The following is a 24,247-nucleotide window of genomic DNA, read 5'->3' on the forward strand; positions in this document are numbered from 1 at the left end:
ATTGGCGTTTTTTACTTCAAGATTTCATCTGTGGGTCCCAAAAGTCTTATCAACCAGTATAATCTCCTAGAGTTGAGAGATGCACCGTAAGATTGGCATATTTGACTTCAATTATGTGGATCCCAAAAATCCCATCAATCAATATAATCTCCGGGAATTACGTTTAGGAATGTTCACGGGTCAAAAAATGGGTCAAAAGAGCAATATTCGAAATACGGACCAGCGAAACTGTGACGAACACGGTTTGGTTAATTTTCATTTTTTCCCTTTTTTTCTGGTAGAGGTTTGGTTGATTACTCTTTAGTCCTTAGCATGTCCACTCATGAATAGTAACTGTCCAACCGACACCCAGTTTTCGCCTTCTTTTTTAATTTTCTCTTTACGGCTCTCCCCTGCTCCTCTCTGCTCCTCTCTGCATGTAGTTAGTAGCCTCAGTAACTCAGTAACGCAAGTATAAATTTACATTTTTCATCATTCACTTCTCAAGCTCACATCACAAGAAGTATGAGAGAGAGAGAGTCCTATTTTCTTTTTGACGAGGGAGATTGCGAGAGTCCTATTCATACATGATTGCTCCCTCCATTTCGTTTTTAAATTTCACTTCTTCTTTCTGATTTAAAACAAATCTAGCCGCATAAGCAAGTCTCTCTTCTGCTTCAATTTATAATTGTTCTCTCTCTCTCTTTCTTCTCGATTCATTCGCATTTCCTTGTAAAATGTCAATACATTTAACTTATACTGCAAACATCGCCAAATTCTTCGTCATCGCCTTCGCCTGTCTTATCGCTCTGGTCAGTGCCGGTGATCCTTACAGGTACTTCACCTGGAACGTAACTTACGGCGACATTTATCCTCTAGGTGTTCGACAGCAGGTAAGATTCCGTAATTAACCTCTCTCTGTCTTTCTGCAATTTTTTTCTTAAACTTATGGTTGATTGCTTCCGAATGTAGGGGATACTCATCAATGGTCAATTTCCTGGTCCTGAAATCTACTCCGTCACAAATGACAATATCATCGTAAACGTCTATAACAGCTTGCCGGAGCCATTTCTCATTTCTTGGTTAGTTTCTTTCTGAGAGTGATAATTATCATGCTTAATATTTTTTTGGGTAAGAATGCTTGTTATTGTGCCTCTTCTTCATCTGTATATTTCTTGGATCAAGTTTTTTCCCGCTGAGTTACAAGATTTCAGATGTTAGATCTATGATTTCTGCTTTCCATAAAGTGCAGCTTTGTAGACCCTTTGAATGTTGCTAACAGGACTAACAAGGAAACGTGGCTTGTAAAAGCAAACAAGTGTAAATGATAGTTCCATGGTTACCTCATTTTTTGGGTACAGATGTTGCTATACATTGATCTTACCCTGCAGTCTGCCTTGATCTGTTGCCATCACATTCATGGTTGTAATTTGAAGCTAGGGATCAAAATTTATAAAGCTTTTCAAATAATCAATTCTTGACGTTCTTATTATTTCAAATGGTAATAAAACGCGTTTTAGTGTCTAAAGTTGCTGCTACTACTTGGCCCTCCTCTTCGGATGCGCCATAACCAATGAAACTACTTTCAAAAACGAATTTATTCCTCTTATTTATTTATTTTGACTGTAAAACAAAAGGGGAAAGAAAACAAAGAAGTTGAACCAGGTTATTATGAGGCTCTTTACGTTGAAAAAAATGGCATTCAGGGGTCCACTATACTTTTGCTATATCAATTTTGAACTTAAATTCTACGGTAAATGATTATTTGTTTTCTTTTTTGTGGTCAAAAGTGTAAATGATTGTATGTTGGGTTTCTAATCTGAGAAAATTAAACAGGAATGGGGTTTTGCAAAGGAGGAACTCATGGGAAGATGGAGTTTATGGGACCAACTGTCCCATTCCGCCAGGAAAGAATTTCACGTATGTGATGCAAGTGAAGGACCAGATTGGCAGCTTCTTCTACTTCCCCTCACTCGCCTTCCACAAAGCTGCCGGTGGTTTTGGAGGTATCAAGATCCTCTCCCGTCCCTTAATTCCTGTCCCCTTCCCTGAACCCTCCGCCGATTACACCGTTCTTATTGGAGATTGGTACAAGACCAACCACACGGTACGTCAATCACCTTCCAGTAGAAGTTCATAGTGAATAAAAGGAAAGATGTGAATTGAACTTTACTTTTGTGTTTCAGAAACTGAAAAAAATCCTGGATCATGGTCATAAGCTACCATTTCCAGATGGAATTCTCATCAATGGTCGTGGACCTAATGGTTCCTCTTTCACGGTGCAACAAGGTACCGCAGCAAACTTGAATCCTCACAAAATACGAACTGGTATCATCTATAACGATAACAGAGAATCATTTTTTTGTTCAGGAAAAACTTACAGGTTTCGGATATCAAACGTGGGCCTAGAGCATTCACTCAACTTCAGGATTCAGGGGCACAAATTGATGCTGGTAGAAGTTGAGGGAACACATGCTATGCAAACCCCCTACTCGTCCCTTGACGTACATGTTGGGCAGTCCTACTCTGTTCTCGTGACTGCTGATCAGCCGGCTCAAGACTATTACATTGCTGTCTCTTCCCGTTTCACCACTAAGATCCTCACAGGCACTGCCATTCTCCGCTACCACAATTCCGCCGGTGCTGTAAAAGGTCCACCCCCAGGTGGACCCACCACTCAAGTATACTGGTCTCTGCAACAAGCACGCTCTATCAGGACCAATCTCACAGCAAGTGGGCCAAGACCAAACCCTCAAGGGTCATACCACTATGGCCTCATCAACACCACACGAACAATCATTGTAGGCAATTCTGCAGGTACTGTGAATGGCAAGCAGAGATATGCAGTCAATAAAGTATCCTTCATCCCTGCTGACACGCCCCTGAAGCTTGCCGATTACTTCAAAATTGAAGGCGTATTCCGCCTTGGTAGCATCTCTGATAAACCCTCCCATCGACAAATGTACCTCGACACCTCTGTTATGGCAGCTGATTACCGGGCATTCATTGAAATTGTGTTCCACAACAAGGAGAAGATTGTTCAGAGCTGGCACTTTGATGGTCATTCTTTCTTCGTGGTTGGGTAAAGACCAAACACTAAAACCCTAATTTGCTAATGAGATTGGTTAATTAAAGGGACCTCCCCATCAGTAGAGGAGAGTATTCTCTGACGCTTATCCACTGAACATGTGAATATCGATATGAATTAGAGGTGAAGACTCCAGATCTGTTGCATCTAGGTAGGGCGTCCGGCGTCCTGCAGCCGGATTCCCTGGCCTTGGTACCCAGATTAGTTGTTGGGACCACGAGCATGGCATTCAGCAGCTGGACGCACAAACATATAGACGCAGAGGATCTGCATTATAGAGGAAACCCTCAATGAGTCTTATGTGGGGCCCGTCCCTATTATGTAATGGATAAACATTAGAGAGTAGATACGTCTCTCTTGGCCGACAATTGATTTTGACTCGATTATAGGGGTTGATTTAATGCATTTTTGTTATTTTATGATGCAGAATGGATGGAGGAATTTGGACACCGGCTTGCAGAGGTCAATACAATCTTGCAGATGCAATTGCACGCTCCACCACCCAGGTGAGATGAATTGGCCTTTAACCTATTTGTACTTGTACTTCGCAACATGATATATACACCGATGTGAATTGAACCCTTAACAAGATAACTGGTGTTCTAACAGGTATATCCCAGGTCATGGACAGCTATTTATGTTCCACTGGACAACGTGGGGATGTGGAACTTGAGGTCCGAGATCTGGGCACGTCAGTACCTTGGGCAACAATTTTATATGCGTGTAAATACACCTGTGGTATCAACTAGAGATGAGAACCCTATCCCAAGCAATGCACTTATGTGTGGCAGAGCCAGTGGACGACATAGTTAGCAACCACCACAAACTAAACCCTAGTTGGTGAACTGGTGATGGGGAATATTCTCATTTGAGCTAAACTATAGCTCATAATGTGATTACTTGTTGCTTATTCGGCAAACGCTTGAAGATAGAGGCAATTATCTACCATTAGGAAGTCTAAATTAAAAAGACCTCAACTCGAGGTCACAATAATTTTTTATTCTGTTTTTTTTTTTGGGGGGGGGGGGTTTGTAGAATAATGTCGTAGTTGCATGTTCTATAAATATTGTCTCAAATACTAATTATGGTAATATTGTAATTTCCATATTTGTCATGTGGTTTGTTGTTTTTGAGTGTATTTTTCTTTTCCTTTTTTTAATTATTTTTCTTGACTATGTTAAATTATATTCTTTTTGTATAAGTGAAGGATTTTTCTTTTTGTTGGTAGAAGTTAAGTTCCTTGATTCAAAGATAAATGTTAAGGAGCAATGGCTTCTCATTTGCACAAGTGTGAAAGTGCCTCATAAATGGTAGCTCCATTAAAATGTTTGATTTGGAATGAATCCCCTCCAATGCACCTTCAAGTTAAAAAGAAGATACAAAGATTTAAAAGAGGCAAATGCTTGACCTAGTAGGATGTACTTTGATCCAAAAGATCTGATGGCCAGAGCCTAGATCTTAGGTTGGAGGCTTCAACCGGTAACGCCAAGTCACATTGAATTGAATGTCATGTGCAACTTGAAATAGGATGAAAATTAATCCCAATGTGCCCGTTTTTAACAGCTTAAACCAATTCATGTCATAATGTCAAGGTTGATCATAATGAAATGTGGGAGGGGGACAACACTTGAGCTTCTTTATATAGTTATGAATTAGTATCTAAATAAGCTGGCCAAAATTCATGAAGGGGATGTTTTTCATTTAAAAGACGATTATTTTTGTACCAAATCCATATGAAGTCAATATACTATCAAAGTCATCCAACATATTTGCATCAATGAATGAATGGTGCTTAATTATTATACGAGAATAGTTGTACTTGTATGTAAATGACAGCCAAATACCAAGTGTCTTCATGTAAAATTTGATTACTATTTTAGCATTGATCCAATCAAATTAATTTTCATAATACATAAAAACATTAACTTAGCATTACTAAAAAAAAACATTATATTGAGTCGTAAAAAACCTCTATAAAACATAATTAGTAGTGATTTCCTTTATATAACATCATATCCTCACAAGATGACGTAGCACTGCAAATTTTTTTTTTTTATGAAGTAAACATAGAACATTGAGTTGATCTAAATTAAATTTCTTATTGGGAAAAACCTATATCAATTCAATAATTAAGAACATTGCTTTTATTAAAAAACAAAAATTTAAACCATGGGGATTTCAATTCTTGTGATTTTAAACAAATTTTTTTTTTGGGTGACTGGAACGAGATGCCTATTGAGCTTAATGAATAAGCAACCCACGGTTTCTAATTATTCCTTATTTTTATTTAGTCAGAAGATATTCATTAAAACTCAAGGGAGGAACGGCGGCAATGAATGATCTCATAAATAAAAAAAAAAAAAAAAAAAAAAATGAATGATCTCATCGTTCAGCACCTAAGAATCTAGACCGACAGATTGTGGTATGGTCCATAGAGTGTAATACAGCTTAGGTGCACATCATCAACATCACCATCAGCGAAAATACGTCACAGAAGGCTTAAGCTCCTTCGAGAAAACAGTTGTGGAAGTGAAAAACATTTGAACCCTAGTTACTGTACGGGGCCGTCTCCTGCGAGCTTCCACTGGCAACTCTTGTTTCGCGATCTCTTTGTGAACTCAGGTAATGTTCAGTTCCTTTCGGTTTCCAGGAATCACTAGGTTACGCTTCAATCTCTGTAGTTGAAGTTATGTGGCTCCTTTGATTAGTTTGTCTCTCTTTTGAAAAATTGGAGTGTTTTGGATTTGATTCGCCCTACAACAAAGATAAAGGAAAAATGTGGCTTTTAAATGTCGTTAGCCAGGTTACATTGGTATCTTATTCTTTGTTTCTTCGTCATCTCTGTTGTTTTTAAGTGCTTGGCGATAGGAGAGGGATGCAAGTGTTGCATTTGTTGAACCTTGATATCTGGCGAGCTCTTAGTACTGGCGTGTTACTTTTTGCAATTCCAGAATTCTCATTGCGTGACTGTGTTTGAACTTACTCCTCTTAACTTATTGGTATGTTGTTGTGTGTATCATCTTCAGATTACTCACTTAGAGGTGACATCTACTTGTCCGGATAATTTGATCTTGTAGCCTTCAGGCTACTTCTGTTGCCTTTTTTTAGTCATGGCGGTACGTTTCAGCTTGATATCGTCTTGCTTTAGTTTTAGGGTTTCCTTAACAATTTTCAATTGAATTTGATTTACTGTGGTTGCTGGTGTAGATCGACAAGCTATTTAAAGATGAAGCCACTGAAGAAAAAGGAGAGCGTGCCCGGATGGTAAGCTTCCTCCATCAGTTCATAGTTTTACTAAATTTCCTGCATTCATGGGTGGCACAAAGATCGCACTTGCCATTTCAGTTTGTGTTGAAATTTTGAGTTTGCGTATTTACTTGGTAGTCTTATGTGCGACTCATGCTAATTCTTGATTGCAGTGAGTAAAATTCAATATGATTGGCAGAACTCGCATAGTTGTGTCTCTTCCATTATAGAGAAGGGAAATCATTTTACATGCCATGATACCACACAAGCAGACCCAATTTTCCAATTATTTAAATATTTTTCAGCAAAATTCTCTTGTTGCTGCATGTCTGGATCCCCTCCTCCAATGTATTAGACTGTCGGTTAAGGAAACTTCATAAACATTTTCTCATATCTTTCTGTTTCTGCTCTCTCTTTCTCCACGCGAGCATGTCCGCGTATGTTTGTGTTTGTATGGAAGTCTGTTATTTGTGAGAGGTTAATGCTACTTATCAGAATCAGAAGGCATTTTTTTTATATATATTTGTTCTCTGTTGCTTTGGCTGCGGCAAGATACTTCTTCTACTGAATATTCTTAATTCGGGCCTTTTACAGTCTTCTTTTAAGTGTTGGAATCAGTATAGTAAGAGGGGTCATTTCTGGTTGTCTATTCATATGAGAGACATTAGGTTTTTTGTGCTCGTTAATACTGAGGAAGTTGCATTGCAGTTCAAACTTTGGCCATATTTAGGATCCTCAATTGATAGATATGGAATTTGTGTTTTGATCTAATTTCAAGTTTTATTCTTGCTTTTGCCTCATGATTTTTCATTTCATGTTTGTGATGTAGTCATCCTTTGTTGGTGCCATGGCAATTGCTGATGTTGTAAAGACCACTTTGGGCCCGAAAGGAATGGTAGAATTTCTTTCACTCTTTTCCACCCAACCCCACTCCCCAAAAAAAAAAAAAAAAAAGGAGCATAAATTTTGGTGTTGAGATTCTGTTTCTGCCATGACCAATATCACTGCTGGATAATGTGTTTCTTCTGAAGGACAAAATCCTGCAATCAACAGGCCGGGGCCGTAGCGTGACTGTTACAAATGATGGTGCAACCATTCTGAAGTCCCTTCATATAGACAACCCGGCAGCCAAAGTGCTCATTGGTATCCTTTCGGTGTAGGATTTAACTTGTTCCATTAACTATTCCTTTCAGCTCTGAGCCATGCTTTTTCGCCAATGCTAAACCTAGATTATGTAGTTTGGGGGCTAAAAGGTGTATGATTTTTAATGTTTCTACCCTAGTTTATTGCATTACATTGATTTTTCTTCTGTTTGTTATGAGTAGCTTGACTGCTATTCGGTTGTCTGGTCTGTGCCTGGTGAGAGAAACTCTCTTGTGATGATGGTTCATGGGAACTTTGATGCTAAGGACTGGTCATTCGTCTTGTTTTAAAGCGATCAAATTACAGAATTCAAAATATTAAATATGCTTGTGGTGTCGTTGATGATACTCCTTAACTAAGGTTACTAGATATATCCAAAGTACAAGATGATGAAGTTGGTGATGGGACAACCTCAGTTGTTGTTTTGGCTGGAGAGCTTCTAAGGGAGGCAGAAAAGTTGGTTGCTCTAAAGATCCATCCAATGACAATAATATCAGGTTTCAGTTTACTCTCCCTAACCTAGTACTTTGCCTTGAACTTCCGTTCTTGATGATGGTGTGTGTTTTATCTTCCTGAGTTGATACTTCGATGGATAATTCAGATTTCTGGATCAGATTATGCAAATTGTTTCCATTGAAGCCCTGTGTCTCAATGTTAAATATTACTTAATAAGGATTTTAACTTGGAAATTTTACATTAAAATTTACCTGAACATTTTTTCAATACTTGGGTTGCTGTAAGCTTGTTTGCCATTTATTTTTCATGGTAAAACCATTACACCACCACTGAACGAGACTTTGTCATATGGCTGGAAGAACTGGAGAATCATATATGGTTGTGTCCCATAGATGGGCCTTATCCATCCAAGGAATTAAAGGGTACCCTCAAGATATCAAAATTTTTCCTAGGAATGATGTTGTTCCTAGGCTGACACAGGGGTGATCATGTTTGAGTCAAGGTATTTAACATTTTCCCTTCTGAGGGTTTACTTGGGCTCACCACTGTTTATCACATTGATTCTGCCAAATACTATGGCACTGCTCTCAGCAATGCTGGTACCTACACACGCAAAGGTAATGGCTTACTAACACTCTCAACACTCTCAGCAGTGTCAGCTCACACAATTAATCACTGAGCTCCCAGCACTGGGACTGGCACTGATGTAGATGTCGAGCTGTGTGGTAAGAAAATATGTCAAGGGTACGCATAAGAAAAGGAGTGGTTCACTCAGCCATTGGGCAATAGGGTCAACTGACCTTGTTTTTGGTGGGCTAGGAGTTTCTTGTTCTCTCAAACCCATATTAGTGGTGGCATAATAGTTAAATTTTATTGACAAGTTTTGGGCCTTCTGGCCTTCTGGCTGAATCTCAATGGAAAGCTCACGATTTAACTACTTATTTGAGGGACATCAAGATAAAGTAATATCCAGCTGCAGCATCTTAGTTTCTGTTTTAGCAAATCCTAGTTACTAAAAGTTAGTTTCTATGTTCCAGTCTAGTCAGTTTCTAACTTTTCTAACTTGAGATGCAAATAATAGGTCCTTTGTATATCATGTAGGATTTCAGAAGCCTTGCCATGATTTTGGATTGATGATTGAAAAGATTGCTTTGAAGCAAAGATTTTCTTGTCCACTGTGAGTGGCATATGGGCACGATTAGGAGCCTGGCCATGAGACCTGAATCCCTTATGCCCTTCTCTCTTCTTCTCTTATCCTCTCTCAATTGTGAGCAACATGAAGAGCCATTAAGAGTCTGGCTGTGAGCTGAATCCCTTGTTCCATTCTCGTTTCTTCTTATATTCTCTCCTATACCAATCAGACCCTTGTGCTGTTGGGCTATTGTGACTGCTGCATGTACCAATGGAGGAACCCTTGAAGGCTGCTAGCCTGTTACTGCTCTCCAATCCCCACCAAAGCTGTTGCTATCGCCGCTACTTTCATTCAAGTGAGGCTGATCTAGAGCTGCACATCACACCACCGTCCACTCCATTAGATCCCTCAATGTAGATCAAGTCACTCCTATATATTGGTGCATCCTAAGGTCTCCATTGGATATCTCCATGCCATTGCAAACAACTTTCATGTAGCTTGGCTTGTATTCGGTCAACTCCTAAATTAGCTCTGATTCGGTTATTGCTTGCTTTATCATTCTTGGTTTTGCCAGGCATCCATTGCAGCCATATTTCTTCCACATTTAGTTTATCTTTCTGCTTCTTAACTGTCCACATTCTGCCTCATATATCATAGCTGGTCATACAACTGTCCTACAGAATCTTGCTTTAAACTTTAAAGTAATATGTTTATCAAACACTAGTGGGACATACCCCTCCATTTAATCATCCCACTTTAATTCTGTGGTACATCATTCTGTATGTCACCTGGTTTGCTGATGATGGACTCCAAATATCTAAATCACTTTGCCTTATTTGTCTGATTATTCTTCACCATTGTGTTATCCTTCTTAGCATTGCTAAAAGGTTCACAACTATGTATTTCTAATAAATTAATTCTCTGGATTAGCCCCCTCCTTTTTTTTTTTTTGGGGGGGGACTAGAGGAAATATCCTATTTTGACTTATATCTAAACCATCAAAACCTTATTATACAGGCCTGTGTTGAGCTATGGATGAACGTCAAACTAATTTAATGTGTTTGATATTTTATCTGCATTTCTTGTCAAAATGTTAATGCTTAAGTTCCAAGGATCCAGTATTTTTTTATTTCTATTGGAGTATAAGTTTGACTTTATATCGATTAAGTAGCAAAACATGATTCATGTTGCTTACAACATTAGTTGGGATAAAGTTGTGTTAGAGGGTAGACCCTGCATGACGCCATGACGGTAAGGTTTGTCATTGCAATTTTGTGGTTGTGATTTTGAGTTGGGAAACAGCCTCTCCATGGAGGGGGATAGGTACGGACCCTGCAGTTGTAGGAGCCTCATGCACTGGATACATCCTTTCCTAAATTTACTATTAGAATCAGTGCAGCTTTCTGCACTTCTTTTTTCCTCTATAAAACTGTATAGAGCTGTATTTGAAGTAAACTATTTTTCCAGATTTGGTCTGAATGTTTTTGTTTGTCCACTAGGTTACAGAATGGCTTCTGAATGTGCACGCGATGCTTTGTTGAAGGTGGTCATGGATAATAAAGAGGATGCAGGTACTGGCTGTTAGGCAACTTGTCAAATATCATGCCCCAAACTTTTATTTAAATAACTGTTTCCCCACTCTGGCTGCTTCTTTATTCTAGCTTTTCATTTATTCCCGGCTTTTGTTTTCTTGCTGAATATTACAGAATGCTGTTGTGCATCTCGTATCCATGTATAAAGGAATTAGAAGAACTAGGGGCAGACCTAGGATATCCTTGAGAGGAGTGGTGAGAAGGAATTTTCATAGCCTGGGCTTGTGTCTAGTATGACCTCAAATAGAGCTGATTAGAAGGCAAGGATCCATGAATCTGACCCTCTTTAGTTGGAAAAAAGGCTTGGTGGTGGTGGTGTGCACGTCGTACTTGGAGCTTCTATGTTCATCAAAATTTTATATGATAGGTCTGATTAATGCTGTGGTAGTTTCAGGGTATTAGAAGTCTTAGGCTGTCTTATACTGTATACTATGGGGGGCTTTAGCTTTGATGGGAGTTCCTTACTGATCATGATTGTATATTTTGTTTTGACCTCCAAGTCTTCTGCCAAGTATTCATTGTCAGTCCATAACTGGTTTGTAGGGTTCCCTAATTTTCTGTTTGAATTTCATCGTCTATGGGAAATTGGGGAAAGTTTCATGTGAAATCCCTGAATTCTGCCATTCACCTGCTTTGCTACCCAATAACCTAGCTTTAAGTATCATTATTTTGACAGCCTCTCCACAAAGTTTTGTTATTTTATTTTATATCTTGAGGGGCGTGAGTGGGAAGTTACATGCATTATGATCCCCCAAAGTCCCAGACCCGGCTATTGCTGGATCCTCGTGGACCGAGTATGTCCTTGTATTCTATCAGGGAAAGGTGCTACACTTAATGGAAATAGTTAAGAAATGTATGAATTATTGATTACACATGTAAAATGCTGTTTTGGAGCACAAAAGCCTACAAATATTTAACATGTAGAATATACTACTGTATAAAAATGAGAACAAGTATGATGAGACAAGTAGTTTCTATTCCCTATGTATAAAGGATAAGGTTTCTTACATGTTCTAATGCCATTTTTCCCAATGTCAAACAGTACTGGCGTATCATCAGTGCCTTAAAGATACAATACTAGTGTCGGTGGATACGGTAAGAAACTTTAACAACTGAGGATCATAGATTTGATGCTTCAAAAATTATTTCCAGTTGGGGTGGAAAGTGTTATAGGCCGCAAGTCAAAGAAATAAAAGAGATTGGAAAACATGTAGGGTACTACTTGTGTTTCTTCATGCACAATTTGTTCTGTGGGACACTCAATTTCCAACATGTGGGTTCAGAACAACCTGTGCAGATACACTCAACATGTGGTTTTATGACAAACTATGTAGATATTATCTTTCCACAGAACAAATTCTGCATGAAGAAACCCAGGTAGTACCTATTGGTGTAGAATTTGCCGGGGATCTTGAACCGCGATCTTAGCACCAAACCAACTAAGATATGGATCGACTTGGTTTGCTTAATCATCAACTAATCTCTCCTTCTTGAAAAATAGAACACCAGTGAGGAATGGAGCCGATCGTCTTGATTGGCATCGCGTCTCCAACGGTCTAGTCAGAATAATGAAGACAGTGCTTCAGAGCTTGCAAGAGCTTCTGAGGTGTTCTAATGGTGAAAAACTAGAAAATCTCTATGTTTAGGTTGATCTGAGAGAGTTACCTCCGGCGAACTCATCGTTCCTTTATATCTAGATTTCCCGCTTGATATGCTTTTAACTGTGACCGTCGGATCATAACATAGAATTGGATGGCCATGATTAGGCCTTCTTCTTAGCTCTTGGGCGAACCCAGAGACTGCTTTATTGAATCGTCTTAAACCAATCATCTTAGATTTAGACCGGAGTGAACCATCATGAACCGAGGTTGGGGTATTTTATTCACAACACGAGCCCCCAAGCCTGCTAATCAAGTTGAACTTATATGAGACTCTGGTTAGGAGGCTTGAATCTTTCTTTCAAATAATTCCAGAATATTGTGCACGTCATGATCTTGTAGATTTCATCAGAATCGTTCAATTTGATCCAAACTGGAGAAAATAAAAAAATTTCTCCACATCCTTCTCTTTAAACGTCGACTCTTGGTGTCCCATGTTAGACTATTTAATCTTTCCTCCACGTGGCAGAACTTTACTTGATCAACGCCCTGTAACTTTCCCAAAAAATTACGATTTTCAAAGCTGCAACCTTAGACTTCCAAGTTATCATTAACTCGAACGTTGATCCGTGATCCGTCCCTTATTTAAGAAGATAAAACTGTAATTTTCTCGGAAGTCAAACCATCCTTCGTAATCATAAGATTACTGTGCTCAACCCCCAATTCATCTTGAAGATCAGCCAAAATCTTTTCTCTGTTAGACCTTTTTGTTCTCTCTTAAATGTAACTTTTTGACGTTATCCTCCTTTGCGCCGTTTGATCATAAATTTTACTTTTTCCCAACGTACAGTTATCATATCTCTCCCAACTCCTTTTATATCATCCACGTGTCCAGCTGCAATGCTTCTAAATCCACCGATTGACTCCATGCGTCGATTACGAATAGTTATAGCCATTGATCTGAAACATCGTATATTTCCCTCCAATTTTTCAAGTAACCTCTTTCGCCTTACTTCGTCCTTGTATTTATTCATCCACTGTTATTTGTTCTCGCTCATAATCCTCCTGTGTCCTTTGAAAACAAAATATATTCATTCGCCATTTCCATTGCTCTTCTTGCTCTTACTTACATTCTTCGAAACTCTACTCTTATCTTTTCTGTTTTGCTATGGATTCTTCAATTAATCCTTCAGCACCTAGTACTTCCGAGTGATCTGATATTCCTTCAAATGCTGATCAAACAGAGAAAACCCTAAGTATTTTCTCCTTTGATCATGTCTCCTTAGACTGGAAACCTGCTCCTTATGCCCATGATGAAGTTATCGTTCCTTACACACCTGTAAATATGTTTAAAGAGAAGAAAGATCCAAAATATGCTGGTCCGGAGTGGTATCCAACTAAGATGAAAAAATCTCACCTATCTTCTTACTTGGAAGATTATCACTTTCCCTCTGATGCTAAGGTATGGGTTCCTGAATCTTCTGAACGTCCATATGATGTAGAACCTGGAGTTATTGCTGTTTACCTTAACCATCTTGAGTCTAGGTTTAGAGAGCCTTTGGTTCCCATAGTTCAGTCCATGCTTGACTACTACCATGTCTATCCCTGTCAACTTACTCCAAACAGTTGGAGATTGGTTTATCGTCTTGTTTGCTTTTATTCATAGAATGGGGGTGTCTCCCTTCTATAGAACTCTTCAGAAATTATCATACTCTGAAAGTTTCCCGTGAGCGTGGTTACATCCACTTTGCTAGAAGAACATGTATTGCGAATGAGTTGGGCCAAGAAACCTGAATTTTTACTGATTCCTCCATCCCTCATGACAACAAACAATGGCGAGAAAAGTATTTTTTCTGTGCCATTCCCAGTCCAAACTATCGTTCCCGATGGTGTCTGCACTCTCTGAGTTCCCTTCTTCCCTTGAATAAGCGTCCTGAACTTAATGAGTATGACAAGGAGACTTGGGATTTAATTCCCACTGGAAAAACCAGTCGATGCGGCTGATCTAAAAACGGATGCAGGTCTTGCGAGCCATAGTCTTCTACCAGGTATACAATGATTTTTTTTTTTTTTGGCACTTTGACCTTTGTTTTTTCCATAGGAACTGATGTCTACCGAGTTCCCAATATTTCTGAACTCCGAAAGGCTGTTTCAGAAGAGAAAAAGTTCTTTCTTTGGAAAAACTGAATTATCTCCTGCCTCTTCAATTGTAACGGTAATTGTACTCAGAACAACTTGATGTTCATCTTGAATTCTTTTCTTTTCTAATTCAAAAATTTTTCCTCTCTGACTGAATATCTTCAAGCATAAAAATCTTGTCCTTGAGAGTCTCATCCAAAATAACATTCAAATTTTCCTTCTCTTTAGAAACCAAATCTAAAGAGACTCTAAGATTATCCTTCTCCACGTGGGCCGCGGTCAATCCCAATTGTTTTCCGCACTCTAAATCGATTTTTCCTTTGCCGAATCAAGGCTTTCGCATTCATGTTCTTGCTCCAAATTTGACTTTAACTTATCCATCTTCTGAAATTTTTCCAGAAGCTCATGTCTTTCTTTCTTAAAACCTTTAGACAAAACAAAGGCCTTTGCTAATTTATCTTTGAGTTCATCCCTCTCATACGTTGCAAGTCTAGCCCTTTCCAAAGCATCATTCTTCAACATTTCAATCTGTAGAAGTTCATCCTTATGATTCGAAACGGAAGCCCTTAAAAGTGACACTTCTTCCTGCAAATCAATGCATAGATCAGACCAGATTTGAAAATCACTGTGTAAATTATCTATCTTAGAACATAGTTCCATTTCTTTGAATTGTGCAGCTTCTAATTTTCTTTCTGAGGATTTCAAGCTTTTTATGAGTTATTGTACCTCATCAATCAATTCAAAACTTTGCTTGATCAGATTGTCATTTTCCAAAGAAAGAACTTTTTCTCTTCTGAATCAGCCTTTCGGAGTTCAGAAATATTGGGAACTCGGTAGACATCAGTTCCTATGGAAAAAACAAAGGTCAAAGTGCCAAAAAAAAAAAAAATTCATTGTATACCTGGTAGAAGACTATGGCTCGCAAGACCTGCATCCGTTTTTAGATCAGCCGCATCGACTGGTTTTTCCAGTGGGAATTAAATCCCAAGTCTCCTTGTCATACTCATTAAGTTCAGGACGCTTATTCAAGGGAAGAAGGGAACTCAGAGAGTGCAGACACCATCGGGAACGATAGTTTGGACTGGGAATGGCACAGAAAAAATACTTTTCTCGCCATTGTTTGTTGTCATGAGGGATGGAGGAATCAGTAAAAATTCAGGTTTCTTGGCCCAACTCATTCGCAATACATGTTCTTCTGGCAAAGTGGATGTAACCACGCTCACGGGAAACTTTCAGAGTATGATAATTTCTGAAGAGTTCTATAGAAGGGAGACACCCCCATTCTATGAATAAAAGCAAACAAGCAGTAAACCAATCTCCAACTGTTTGGAGTAAGTTGACAGGGATAGACATGGTAGTAGTCAAGCAGGGACTGAACTATGGGAACCAAAGGAACTCTAAACCTAGACTCAAGATGGTTAAGGTAAACAGCAATAACTCCAGGTTCTACATCATATGGACGTTCAGAAGATTCAGGAACCCATACCTTAGCATCAGAAGGAAAGTGATAATCTTCCAAGTAAGAAGACAGGTGAGATTTTTTCATCTTAGTTGGATACCACTCCGGACCAGCATATTTTGGATCTTTCTTCTCTTTAAACATATTTACAGGTGTGTAAGGAACGATAACTTCATCATGGGCATAACGAGTAGGTTTCCAGTCTAAGGAGACATGATCAAAGGAGAAAATACTTAGGGTTTTCTCTGTTTGATCAGCATTTGAAGGAATATCAGGTCACTCGGAAGTACTGGGTGTTGAAGGATTAATTGAAGAATCCATAGCAAAAAAGAAAAGATAAGAGTAGAGTTTCGAAGAATGTAAGTAAGAGCAAGAAGAGCAATGGAAATGGCGGATGAATATATTTTGTTTTCAAAGGACACAGGAGGATTATGAGCGAGAACAAATAATAGTGGATGAATAAATACAAGGACGAAGTAAGGCAAAAGAGGTTACTTGAAAAATTGGAGGGAAATATACGATGTTTCAGATCAATGGCTATAACTATTCGTAATCGACGCGTGGAGTCAATCGGTGGATTTAGAAGCATTGCAGCTGGACACGTGGATGATATAAAAGGAGTTGGGAGAGATATGATAACCGTACGTTGGGAAAAAGTAAAATTTATGATCAAACGACGCAAAGGAGGATAACGTCAAAGAAGACAAAAAGTTACATTTAAGAGAGAACAAAAAGGTCTGATGAAAAAGATTTTGGCTGATCTTCAAAATGAATTGGGGTCTGAGCACAATAATCTTATGATTACGAAGGATGGTTCGACTTCCGAGAGAATTACAGTTTTATCTTCTTAAATAAGGGACGGATCACGGATCAACGTTCGAGTTAATGATAACTTGGAAGTCTGAGGTTGCAGCTTTGAAAATCGTAATTTTTTGGGAAAGTTACAGGGCGTTGATCAAGTAAAGTTCTGCCACGTGGAGGAAAGATTAAAAAGTCTAACATGGGACACCAAGAGTCGACGTTTAAAGAGAAGGATGTGAAGAATTTTTTTTTATTTTCTCCAGTTTGATCAAATTGAACGATTCTGATGAAATCTACAAGATCATGACGTGCACAATATTCTGGAATTACTTGAAAGAAAGATTCAAGCCTCCTGACCAGAGTCTCATATAAGTTCAACCTGATCAGCAGGCTTGGGGGCTCGTGTTGTGAATAAAATACCCCAACCTCGGTTCATGATGGTTCACTCCGGTCTAATCTAAGATGATTGGTTTAAGACGATTCAATAAAGCAGTTTTTGGTTCTCCCAAGAGCTAAGAAGAAGGCCTAATCATGGCCATCCAATTCTATATTATGATCCGACGGTCACAGTTAAAAGCATATCAGGGAAATCTAGATATAAAGGAACGATGAGTTTGCCGGAGGTAACTCTCTCAGATCAACCTAAACACAGAGATTTTCTGGTTTTTCACCATTAGAACACCTCAGAAGCTCTTGCAAGCTCTGAAGCACTGTCTTCATTATTCTGACTAGACCGTCGGAGACGCGACGCCAATCAAGACGATCGGCTCCGATTCTCATTGGTGTTCTATTTTTCAGGAAGGAGAGATTAGTTGATGATTAAGCAAACCAAGTCGATCCAGATCTGAGTTGGTTTGGTGCTAAGATCGTAGTTCAAGATCCCCGGCAAATTCTGCACCAACAGGTACTACCTGGGTTTCTTCATGCAGAATTTGTTTTGTGGAAAGATAATATCTGCACAGTTTGTCATAAAACCACATGTTGAGTGTATCTGCACAGTTTGTTCTGAAACCACATGTTGGAATTCTTTATGTATTAATCGAGTCTAAATGATGTAAATTGTATAAATGGTCTTAGGTTGCTTTGCACAAACATTATAATGAACCTCGGTTTAAGCTTTTAGTCTGAAGACTAGTTATGAGTAATGCCTTACAGAAAATAATTTTAATTAAACCTTCTTTCCTTCACTTGTGGACCTACAATAATTCAGATAGTGCCCCACCTCGATTTAGGTTTCAATGACTGCTTTAGTCACTGAATTCAAGTGCTGTGAAGTATTAGTCTGGGTCTCTTATTTAAAAAGTGGTTTTAACTTTTAAGAGATGTTATGTATTGAAGGGATTCAATAAATACTTAAGACACAGAGCATAGTGTTCAAGCCTTGCGAAATATAAATTTAAAGCTTTTGACGAAATAAACAAGTAATATGTAAAATACATCATGTATAACCACAACGTAGTATGGTGATACAATTGCTTTTGATTAATCATGTATATAAGATGAGAGTTTCCTACATGTAGTAGTAACCAGGAAAAATGTCATTTTTAATCTGGGGGGAGATTTAGGTTTGAGATGCACACATCAATTCCCCCTCCCCCAACAACCCCCCCCCCCCCAAAAAAAAAAAAAAAAAAAAAAAAAAAAAAGAAGAGAGAAAGACAAGTTAGTCAATTGTTATTGGTCAGGAAAAACGACAACTTAGTTAATGCAATTATTCTGGTTATCTTTTTTACTAATCTTGGGAAAAAAAATCTCAAGTTTTGATAGAAAATTGAACTTCCTGCCCCTTGATTGCAGATTGTTTAATCACCAGATGATGATAAAATCAACACAGCCAGAGTTGTTTTCTCAGGAAGAACAACAAATCAAGTTGATTATGTCAAAACAAGATTGGTTTTATAGGAGCTCTGGGAAAGTTTTTTAGAGTCATGGATTGTATTATATAGTTCACAGGTGATGTACTGAGCGTTTTGATAAGTATCAACTGTACAGGGTTACGTTTGAACCCTATATATTCAGTAACTCTTTGAGGCATTGTGTAGGTCACAGTTGTCAAGCCAGTGCCCAGGAGCTTCCTTGTTGGTGTTGCCTTAGATTTTGAGTCTTTTGACCCCTCTAGAATGCCTTAGGTCTTGTAGTGCTTTGACAATTATGGTAACGGTGCTGCTGTGTCAGTGCCTTAAGATATGTAGCAACAGATACTCTAGGATCCAGAAACTTCTACAATAAACCAATCTTCCCCCCCCCCCCCCCCCCCCAAAAAAAAAAAAAAAGGAGAAAAGAAAAAGAAAGAAAGAAGAAGATAAAAACACGACATCGTTGTTGGCCCCGCTGATGTTGTCTTTTGATGGTTGGATTTATAGAAAGTCTTGATATTTCTAATGTGTTTTATTGGCTTATTTTAATGCAGAGAAATTTAAATCAGATTTGATGAAGATTGCTATGACGACTTTGAGTTCAAAAATCCTCTCTCAGGACAAGGAACACTTTGCAAAACTTGCAGTGGATGCTGTTATGAGGCTTAAGGTATTAATCACCTTTCTTTACTTCAAATTACGTGTTTAACACCTTGGTTCAAGGTCTTGCAGTTTTTTTTTTCCTTCTCAGTTTCAACTTTCAACAGGGGTTGAATTGATACCTCATGCAATATCGAAACAGTAAATAGTTTTGGACTGATAGCAGATGCCAAAATCTCATTTCAGCGAGGGATACCAACTCACCGAATGCTGCCACAATTTTCCATTGCCTCCTTTTCTATTTGTTGCTTCATCTCTAGATTCTCCTGCCTTTCTCCTTTACAATTGGAGTATCAAGTCAGATATGCTTGGTGGAATTATATCAGAATTTAGCTGGAAGGCTTCATCAATTCATTGAATAAAAATCCTGCTTGTCCTGTGTCAATGCGCCTCTACATTGTTCCACCTCAAAATTTAGCTTTTGTTTGTCCAAATTGTGAACTGCATACTTATGTTGCCTAGACAAAGTGGTTACTTTGGCAGTACTTGTTTGTTTGCTTGCCTTGGTGGTGCTACCTTGCTTGAATGATTCAAATAGGGCCTAGTGATTCTTGCCTGGTGTTCTTGTGCTTGTCTTTTCAGTTCATATTTATTGTTGATTGATTTTCCTCCAATATTGCAGGGCAGTACAAACTTAGAGTCCATCCAAATCATCAAGAAGCCAGGAGGATCTTTAAGGGATTCATTCTTAGATGAAGGGTGGGTTATGAACTTGAAAATTTCAAAGATTTGGATTATTCCCAATAAATTTCTTGGCGCTCAATATTATCTCTGTATATTTAATATCATTATGCTTTTGTGTGTTAAGCTGTCACTGTGAATACTTGATGTAGTTTCATTTTGTTTTAATGCCTGATTGTGTTGTCAAGATGGGTATGTCATATGTGGTGTGAAGGCAAGAAAATGAATTTTACTAGTTACAGTACAGTGCATGGATACCCAACCTCTACAACTTATGTGCCAAATGAAAATTGAAAACGCTTCCTTTATTATCTATAAAGCATCTTTATCATCAGTTTTTGTGGTTCACTTTTGTCATCTTGGTGTCCAGTTGGTATTTTTACCCTTAGACTTGTTTTCTTAGGTATTGCACTGTGATTGTCTGGGATGTTAACCTTGGTTACATTTCGTTGAGTTCTTATGCCATGACAAAAAAGGGTAATTTCTTTGGTCTGGGGTGCCTGTGATTGTATTTGTCGAAGTGTTAACAGACAACTAAGTCTTATGCTTCAAGGGGAAACAAGAAAATCTTGTTCCTGTTGGACAAACTTTTGGGCATAACCTTCTTGGTGTAGGCCAAAGTAAGATCTCTTATGTGATCCCTCAAGGAGTTTATTGCACATATTCTAGCCTTGCTTTTTGAAGACTTAATGAATGTATGAGAGTTGGTCATTGTCTTGAAACTCTCTGTCCACAGTCAGTCACAGGCTGAGGGCGGTCAGGGCATTTCTTATAGTTCTGAAGAGGTTGAGCTATTTTTGCTGCATATCATTTCAATGCGAGAGTCTCTGCATGCGAATTGCTATTTTTTCTCAAGATTAGGTGAATAAGAGAATGTTTCTGTGTATGCTTAATTATCATCTTTTTCGTTGATCCTGATATAATGTATTTTTTGGTCCCCCCCTTCCCCCTTCCTTTTTGTGTGTAGGTTTATTCTTGACAAGAAAATAGGCATTGGTCAACCAAAACGTATAGAAAATGCAAAGATTTTGGTTGCGAATACTGCAATGGACACTGATAAAGTAAAGATCTATGGAGCACGTGTTCGTGTTGATTCAATGTCGAGGGTTGCAGAGATTGAAGGGGCTGAAAAGGAGAAAATGAGAGAGAAGGTGCAAAAGATTATTGGTCATGGGATTAACTGCTTTGTGAATAGACAGCTGATTTACAACTTCCCGGAGGAACTCTTTGCAGATGCTGGAATCCTTGCAATTGAGCATGCTGATTTTGATGGGATAGAGCGCTTGGCTCTGGTAACTGGTGGTGAAATTGCTTCAACATTTGATAATCCAGAGTCAGTTAAACTTGGGCATTGCAAGCTGATTGAAGAAATCATGATTGGTGAAGACAAATTGATTCACTTCTCTGGGGTTGAGATGGGCCAAGCGTGTACAATAGTATTAAGAGGTGCAAGGTGTGATCTCTGACACCTACCCTTTTTTAGTTCCCGTTAATTATTCTTAGTCTCTTGTTCAATCTGTAATACATTTTTCAAATTGTATTTTCACTATGACATTGTCTATTATCTAGCTATGTTTTTGAGAGCATTGGGTCAGTCAAGCCTCAATATTTGGCCTGAGAAGAAAAAGGGCGAACCTGGTGCTGTGGCTTCCGCACAAGCAGGGATCCGGGGGCATTATTCCTACGAAACGTTGCCCCAGCAATTTTTGTTGAGGCTGTTTCAGTGCCTTGACCTCAAGCTAGAACTGTGGTCCACTGACCATTGCGCCAAGTCTCGTTGCTTCATTTGGCCTTTTAGAACACGATATATAAATTATCATGGCACTTGTAAATCCAGACTTCAGTCTGGGTCCGGGGTAACATTGACAATTGCTTTTCAAGAATGTGTTCGGCCAACTATCAATGTTTGGTTTTGTACTATTCTCATTCTGTACAAAGGATTTTGGCTCTCAGAGGTTCCAACTTCTGGGTGTATCTGATTTTGTTCTTCGATACTATTTAGACTTGATGATTCTGAGGGTGAACGACATGAAGAATGTGGGGCTTCATGATTTTGGGGAATACTAGGCGACCAAGACAACATAATGTGTTTTTGTCCTGCAAAAAATAGAGGATCTCCGGCATTACATCTAGATAATATGATTCATTGAGGGAACCAGTTGTGGTGTTGTCCAGTACAGATACAAGAATGTTGAAAAAGCTCTCCACCTCCAATTAGCAGTTAATCATGAGGTTCACAAATTGAGATATTAGTGTGACTGCAATGGGAAATAAGGTGTCAGAAAATCTTGGCAGATGCTTTAGATTTTAGAAGTAGGCAGTTTTTTTTTTGCTATTTCGTGCCAGCACGATTGTATCTACCATATTCCTTACTGCAGTGCATGATTCCTTCCCCCCCTTTTTTTTTCTCCTTTAACACTGCTAGGCAGTTTCTTATCGAACACTTAGTGATGGCTAGGGATGGTTCTAAATGCTGATTGGATCAACCATCCATTCTTTCCCATTTTTTTTAATTTACTAGCTCAACTGAGTGATAATTGGTTTTCTTTGTTATTTTCCTGTTGGTGTGTGTTTTGATTGTTGTTGCTGCTGTAGCATCATCATTTGAGTTATCTTCAACTGTTCTGAGTTTGTTGATCTCCATTGTGTGTTTACCAGAGCTTTCAGATGGGTAGCATTTGATGCCCCTTTTATTTTTGCAGTTTTCATGTGCTTGATGAGGCTGAACGATCTCTGCATGATGCCTTGTGTGTGCTGTCACAAACAGTCATTGACAGCAGGGTTTTGCTCGGAGGTGGGTGGCCTGAGATGGTTATGGCCAAGGAAGTGGATGAGCTGGCACACAAGACTCCTGGAAAGAAGTCTCACGCTATAGAGGCTTTCTCCCGGGCCCTTCAGGCTATTCCTACAATCATTGCGGACAATGCAGGCTTGGATAGTGCAGAGTTGATAGCTCAACTCCGTGCAGAGCATCACAAGGAAGGGAGCACTGCCGGCATCGATGTGATCTCTGGAGCTGTAAGTCTTCATGTATTAGCTATGAAACATTACAGGTCTATTAGTACAGATCTAGAACTGATAGCTGTAATTATGCTGTATGAACTATAAGTGTTGCATAATCTGCTGTCATTGCTTTGTTTATGTCTCTTGTGTGCTAACTCACATTATATCACAGGGACCATCCCATTAAATCTTATAACTATTACACTTCTTTCAGAGTTGCGAATTTAAATAAACCTTGGGAAACTGGCTGGTATCCTAGGTTTCTCGTCTGTGGAGATTCAGTTGAAGACCTTATTTACGCAGCAATCCCTTTTTTTGGGTTTTTTTTGGGGGGGGGGGGGGGAAGGAGGTGTTTAGGGGAATAACATGGAGAGTCCCTTTTTAAGTCTTAGAGGCTAGTATTAAGGTTTTCCAGTTTGATCTTCAGTGCCGTTACTTTCATATAGTTATTTTGGTTGGATTGTAATAACTTCTTGTTTTCTACAGGTGGGAGACATGGAGAAGCTGGGGATATCAGAGGCATTTAAGGTGAAACATGCTGTGCTTTCCTCAGCCACAGAAGCTGTCGAGATGATACTTAGGGTTGATGAGATTATTACTTGTGCCCCTCGTAGAAGAGAAGACAGAATGTAATCGAGTGATTTTGTTGAGGTATAAATTAACAGAATGTAATGGTGAGAGTGGATTTTGTTGAGGTCTAATTTATGGACCTGTTCACTACGGAAGAATTGCTTTTGGAAGTGATATTGATTCGAATAGGTAGACTGGGCATTTGTGATCATTTCAAGGATAGAGTAGTTCTCATGTTTTTGTTTGAGAAATGTAGGTTGTGTTGGTAAGTGGGGGCTGTTCCCTGGAAATGAACGTACTCTGCGCGAAGAATATTGATGTGTACAAATGAAGAAATATCTTTTACTCCTATGGACCCATCCGAGGTCAATCATGTCCGTTGCTGAAGGACTTGTTCCACCATGGTTCGAAGAAAATTTCGATTGGCAGAATACTCCCACCTTCTTCCGGTGGTGGGGAGATCAAAGTGGCAACCCAAGAATTTGAAAGAGGGTTCTTAATAGAAGCTTTGCTTGGGGACTGCTAAAAGTGGAAGATTATTCTCTCTGTTTTGAATCTTAAATGATCTCAAAATTTCTTAAATTAAGTCTCTCTCACAGTTTTCCTTCCATTCATGTTTGTAGCTGAACCATTCTTTCTCCCACCCTCTCCATGTTTCTCCTCCCATTCATGCCTTCCTCTCTCTCTCACCTCTTCGTTCAATATGTGAAGTTGATTTTGCAGCAACCTGACAAATGAAGAATTTACAGTCATTTGAAGAAAAAAAAAGGGTTTTCATTTTTCAGTTTTGACATTCTTTGGGATGCCTTAACCGGTAAAGAGGACCTTGTTCTCTTTGCTAGCA

At 38.9% G+C, this 24,247-nt stretch overlaps 2 protein-coding genes across 2 annotated transcripts; both read left to right on the forward strand.

Annotated features, from left to right (window-relative positions):
- Positions 1–408: 408 nt before the first annotated feature.
- Positions 409–4,282, forward strand: LOC149017434 (L-ascorbate oxidase homolog). The gene is made up of 7 exons (XM_089151777.1): positions 409–872; positions 952–1,061; positions 1,816–2,086; positions 2,166–2,268; positions 2,350–3,061; positions 3,495–3,573; positions 3,677–4,282. Exons 1-7 carry the CDS (start codon positions 717–719, stop codon positions 3,878–3,880), a joined length of 1,635 nt encoding a protein of 544 aa, XP_089007903.1. The 5' UTR covers positions 409–716; the 3' UTR covers positions 3,881–4,282.
- Positions 4,283–5,579: 1,297 nt separating this feature from the next.
- On the forward strand, positions 5,580–24,076 carry LOC149017435 (T-complex protein 1 subunit beta). The gene is made up of 12 exons (XM_089151779.1): positions 5,580–5,689; positions 6,094–6,183; positions 6,275–6,331; positions 7,143–7,208; positions 7,345–7,456; positions 7,825–7,953; positions 10,544–10,615; positions 19,044–19,159; positions 19,772–19,848; positions 20,798–21,283; positions 22,533–22,848; positions 23,320–24,076. The coding sequence occupies exons 2-12, from the start codon at positions 6,178–6,180 to the stop codon at positions 23,464–23,466; spliced, it is 1,584 nt and encodes a 527-aa protein (XP_089007905.1). The 5' UTR covers positions 5,580–5,689; positions 6,094–6,177; the 3' UTR covers positions 23,467–24,076.
- Positions 24,077–24,247: the final 171 nt, after the last annotated feature.

The sequence above is a fragment of the Hakea prostrata genome, chromosome 4 (genome assembly GCF_041222555.1).
Source record: "Hakea prostrata isolate BN-2017 chromosome 4, UWA_Hpros_2, whole genome shotgun sequence".
Lineage (NCBI taxonomy): Eukaryota > Viridiplantae > Streptophyta > Magnoliopsida > Proteales > Proteaceae > Hakea > Hakea prostrata.

What these genes read in the sequence shown, in the direction of transcription:
- LOC149017434 (XM_089151777.1), top strand. Translation starts at nt 717, where the DNA reads ATGTCAATACATTTAACTTATACTGCAAACATCGCCAAATTCTTCGTC. An exon ending in CTCTAGGTGTTCGACAGCAG is followed by an intron (nt 873 to 951) that starts GTAAGATTCCGT and finishes TTCCGAATGTAG; the next exon opens with GGGATACTCATCAATGGTCA. An exon ending in GAGCCATTTCTCATTTCTTG is followed by an intron (nt 1,062 to 1,815) that starts GTTAGTTTCTTT and finishes AAAATTAAACAG; the next exon opens with GAATGGGGTTTTGCAAAGGA.
- LOC149017435 (XM_089151779.1), top strand. An exon ending in TCCAATGACAATAATATCAG is followed by an intron (nt 7,954 to 10,543) that starts GTTTCAGTTTAC and finishes TTTGTCCACTAG; the next exon opens with GTTACAGAATGGCTTCTGAA. An exon ending in GATTCATTCTTAGATGAAGG is followed by an intron (nt 19,849 to 20,797) that starts GTGGGTTATGAA and finishes TTTTGTGTGTAG; the next exon opens with GTTTATTCTTGACAAGAAAA.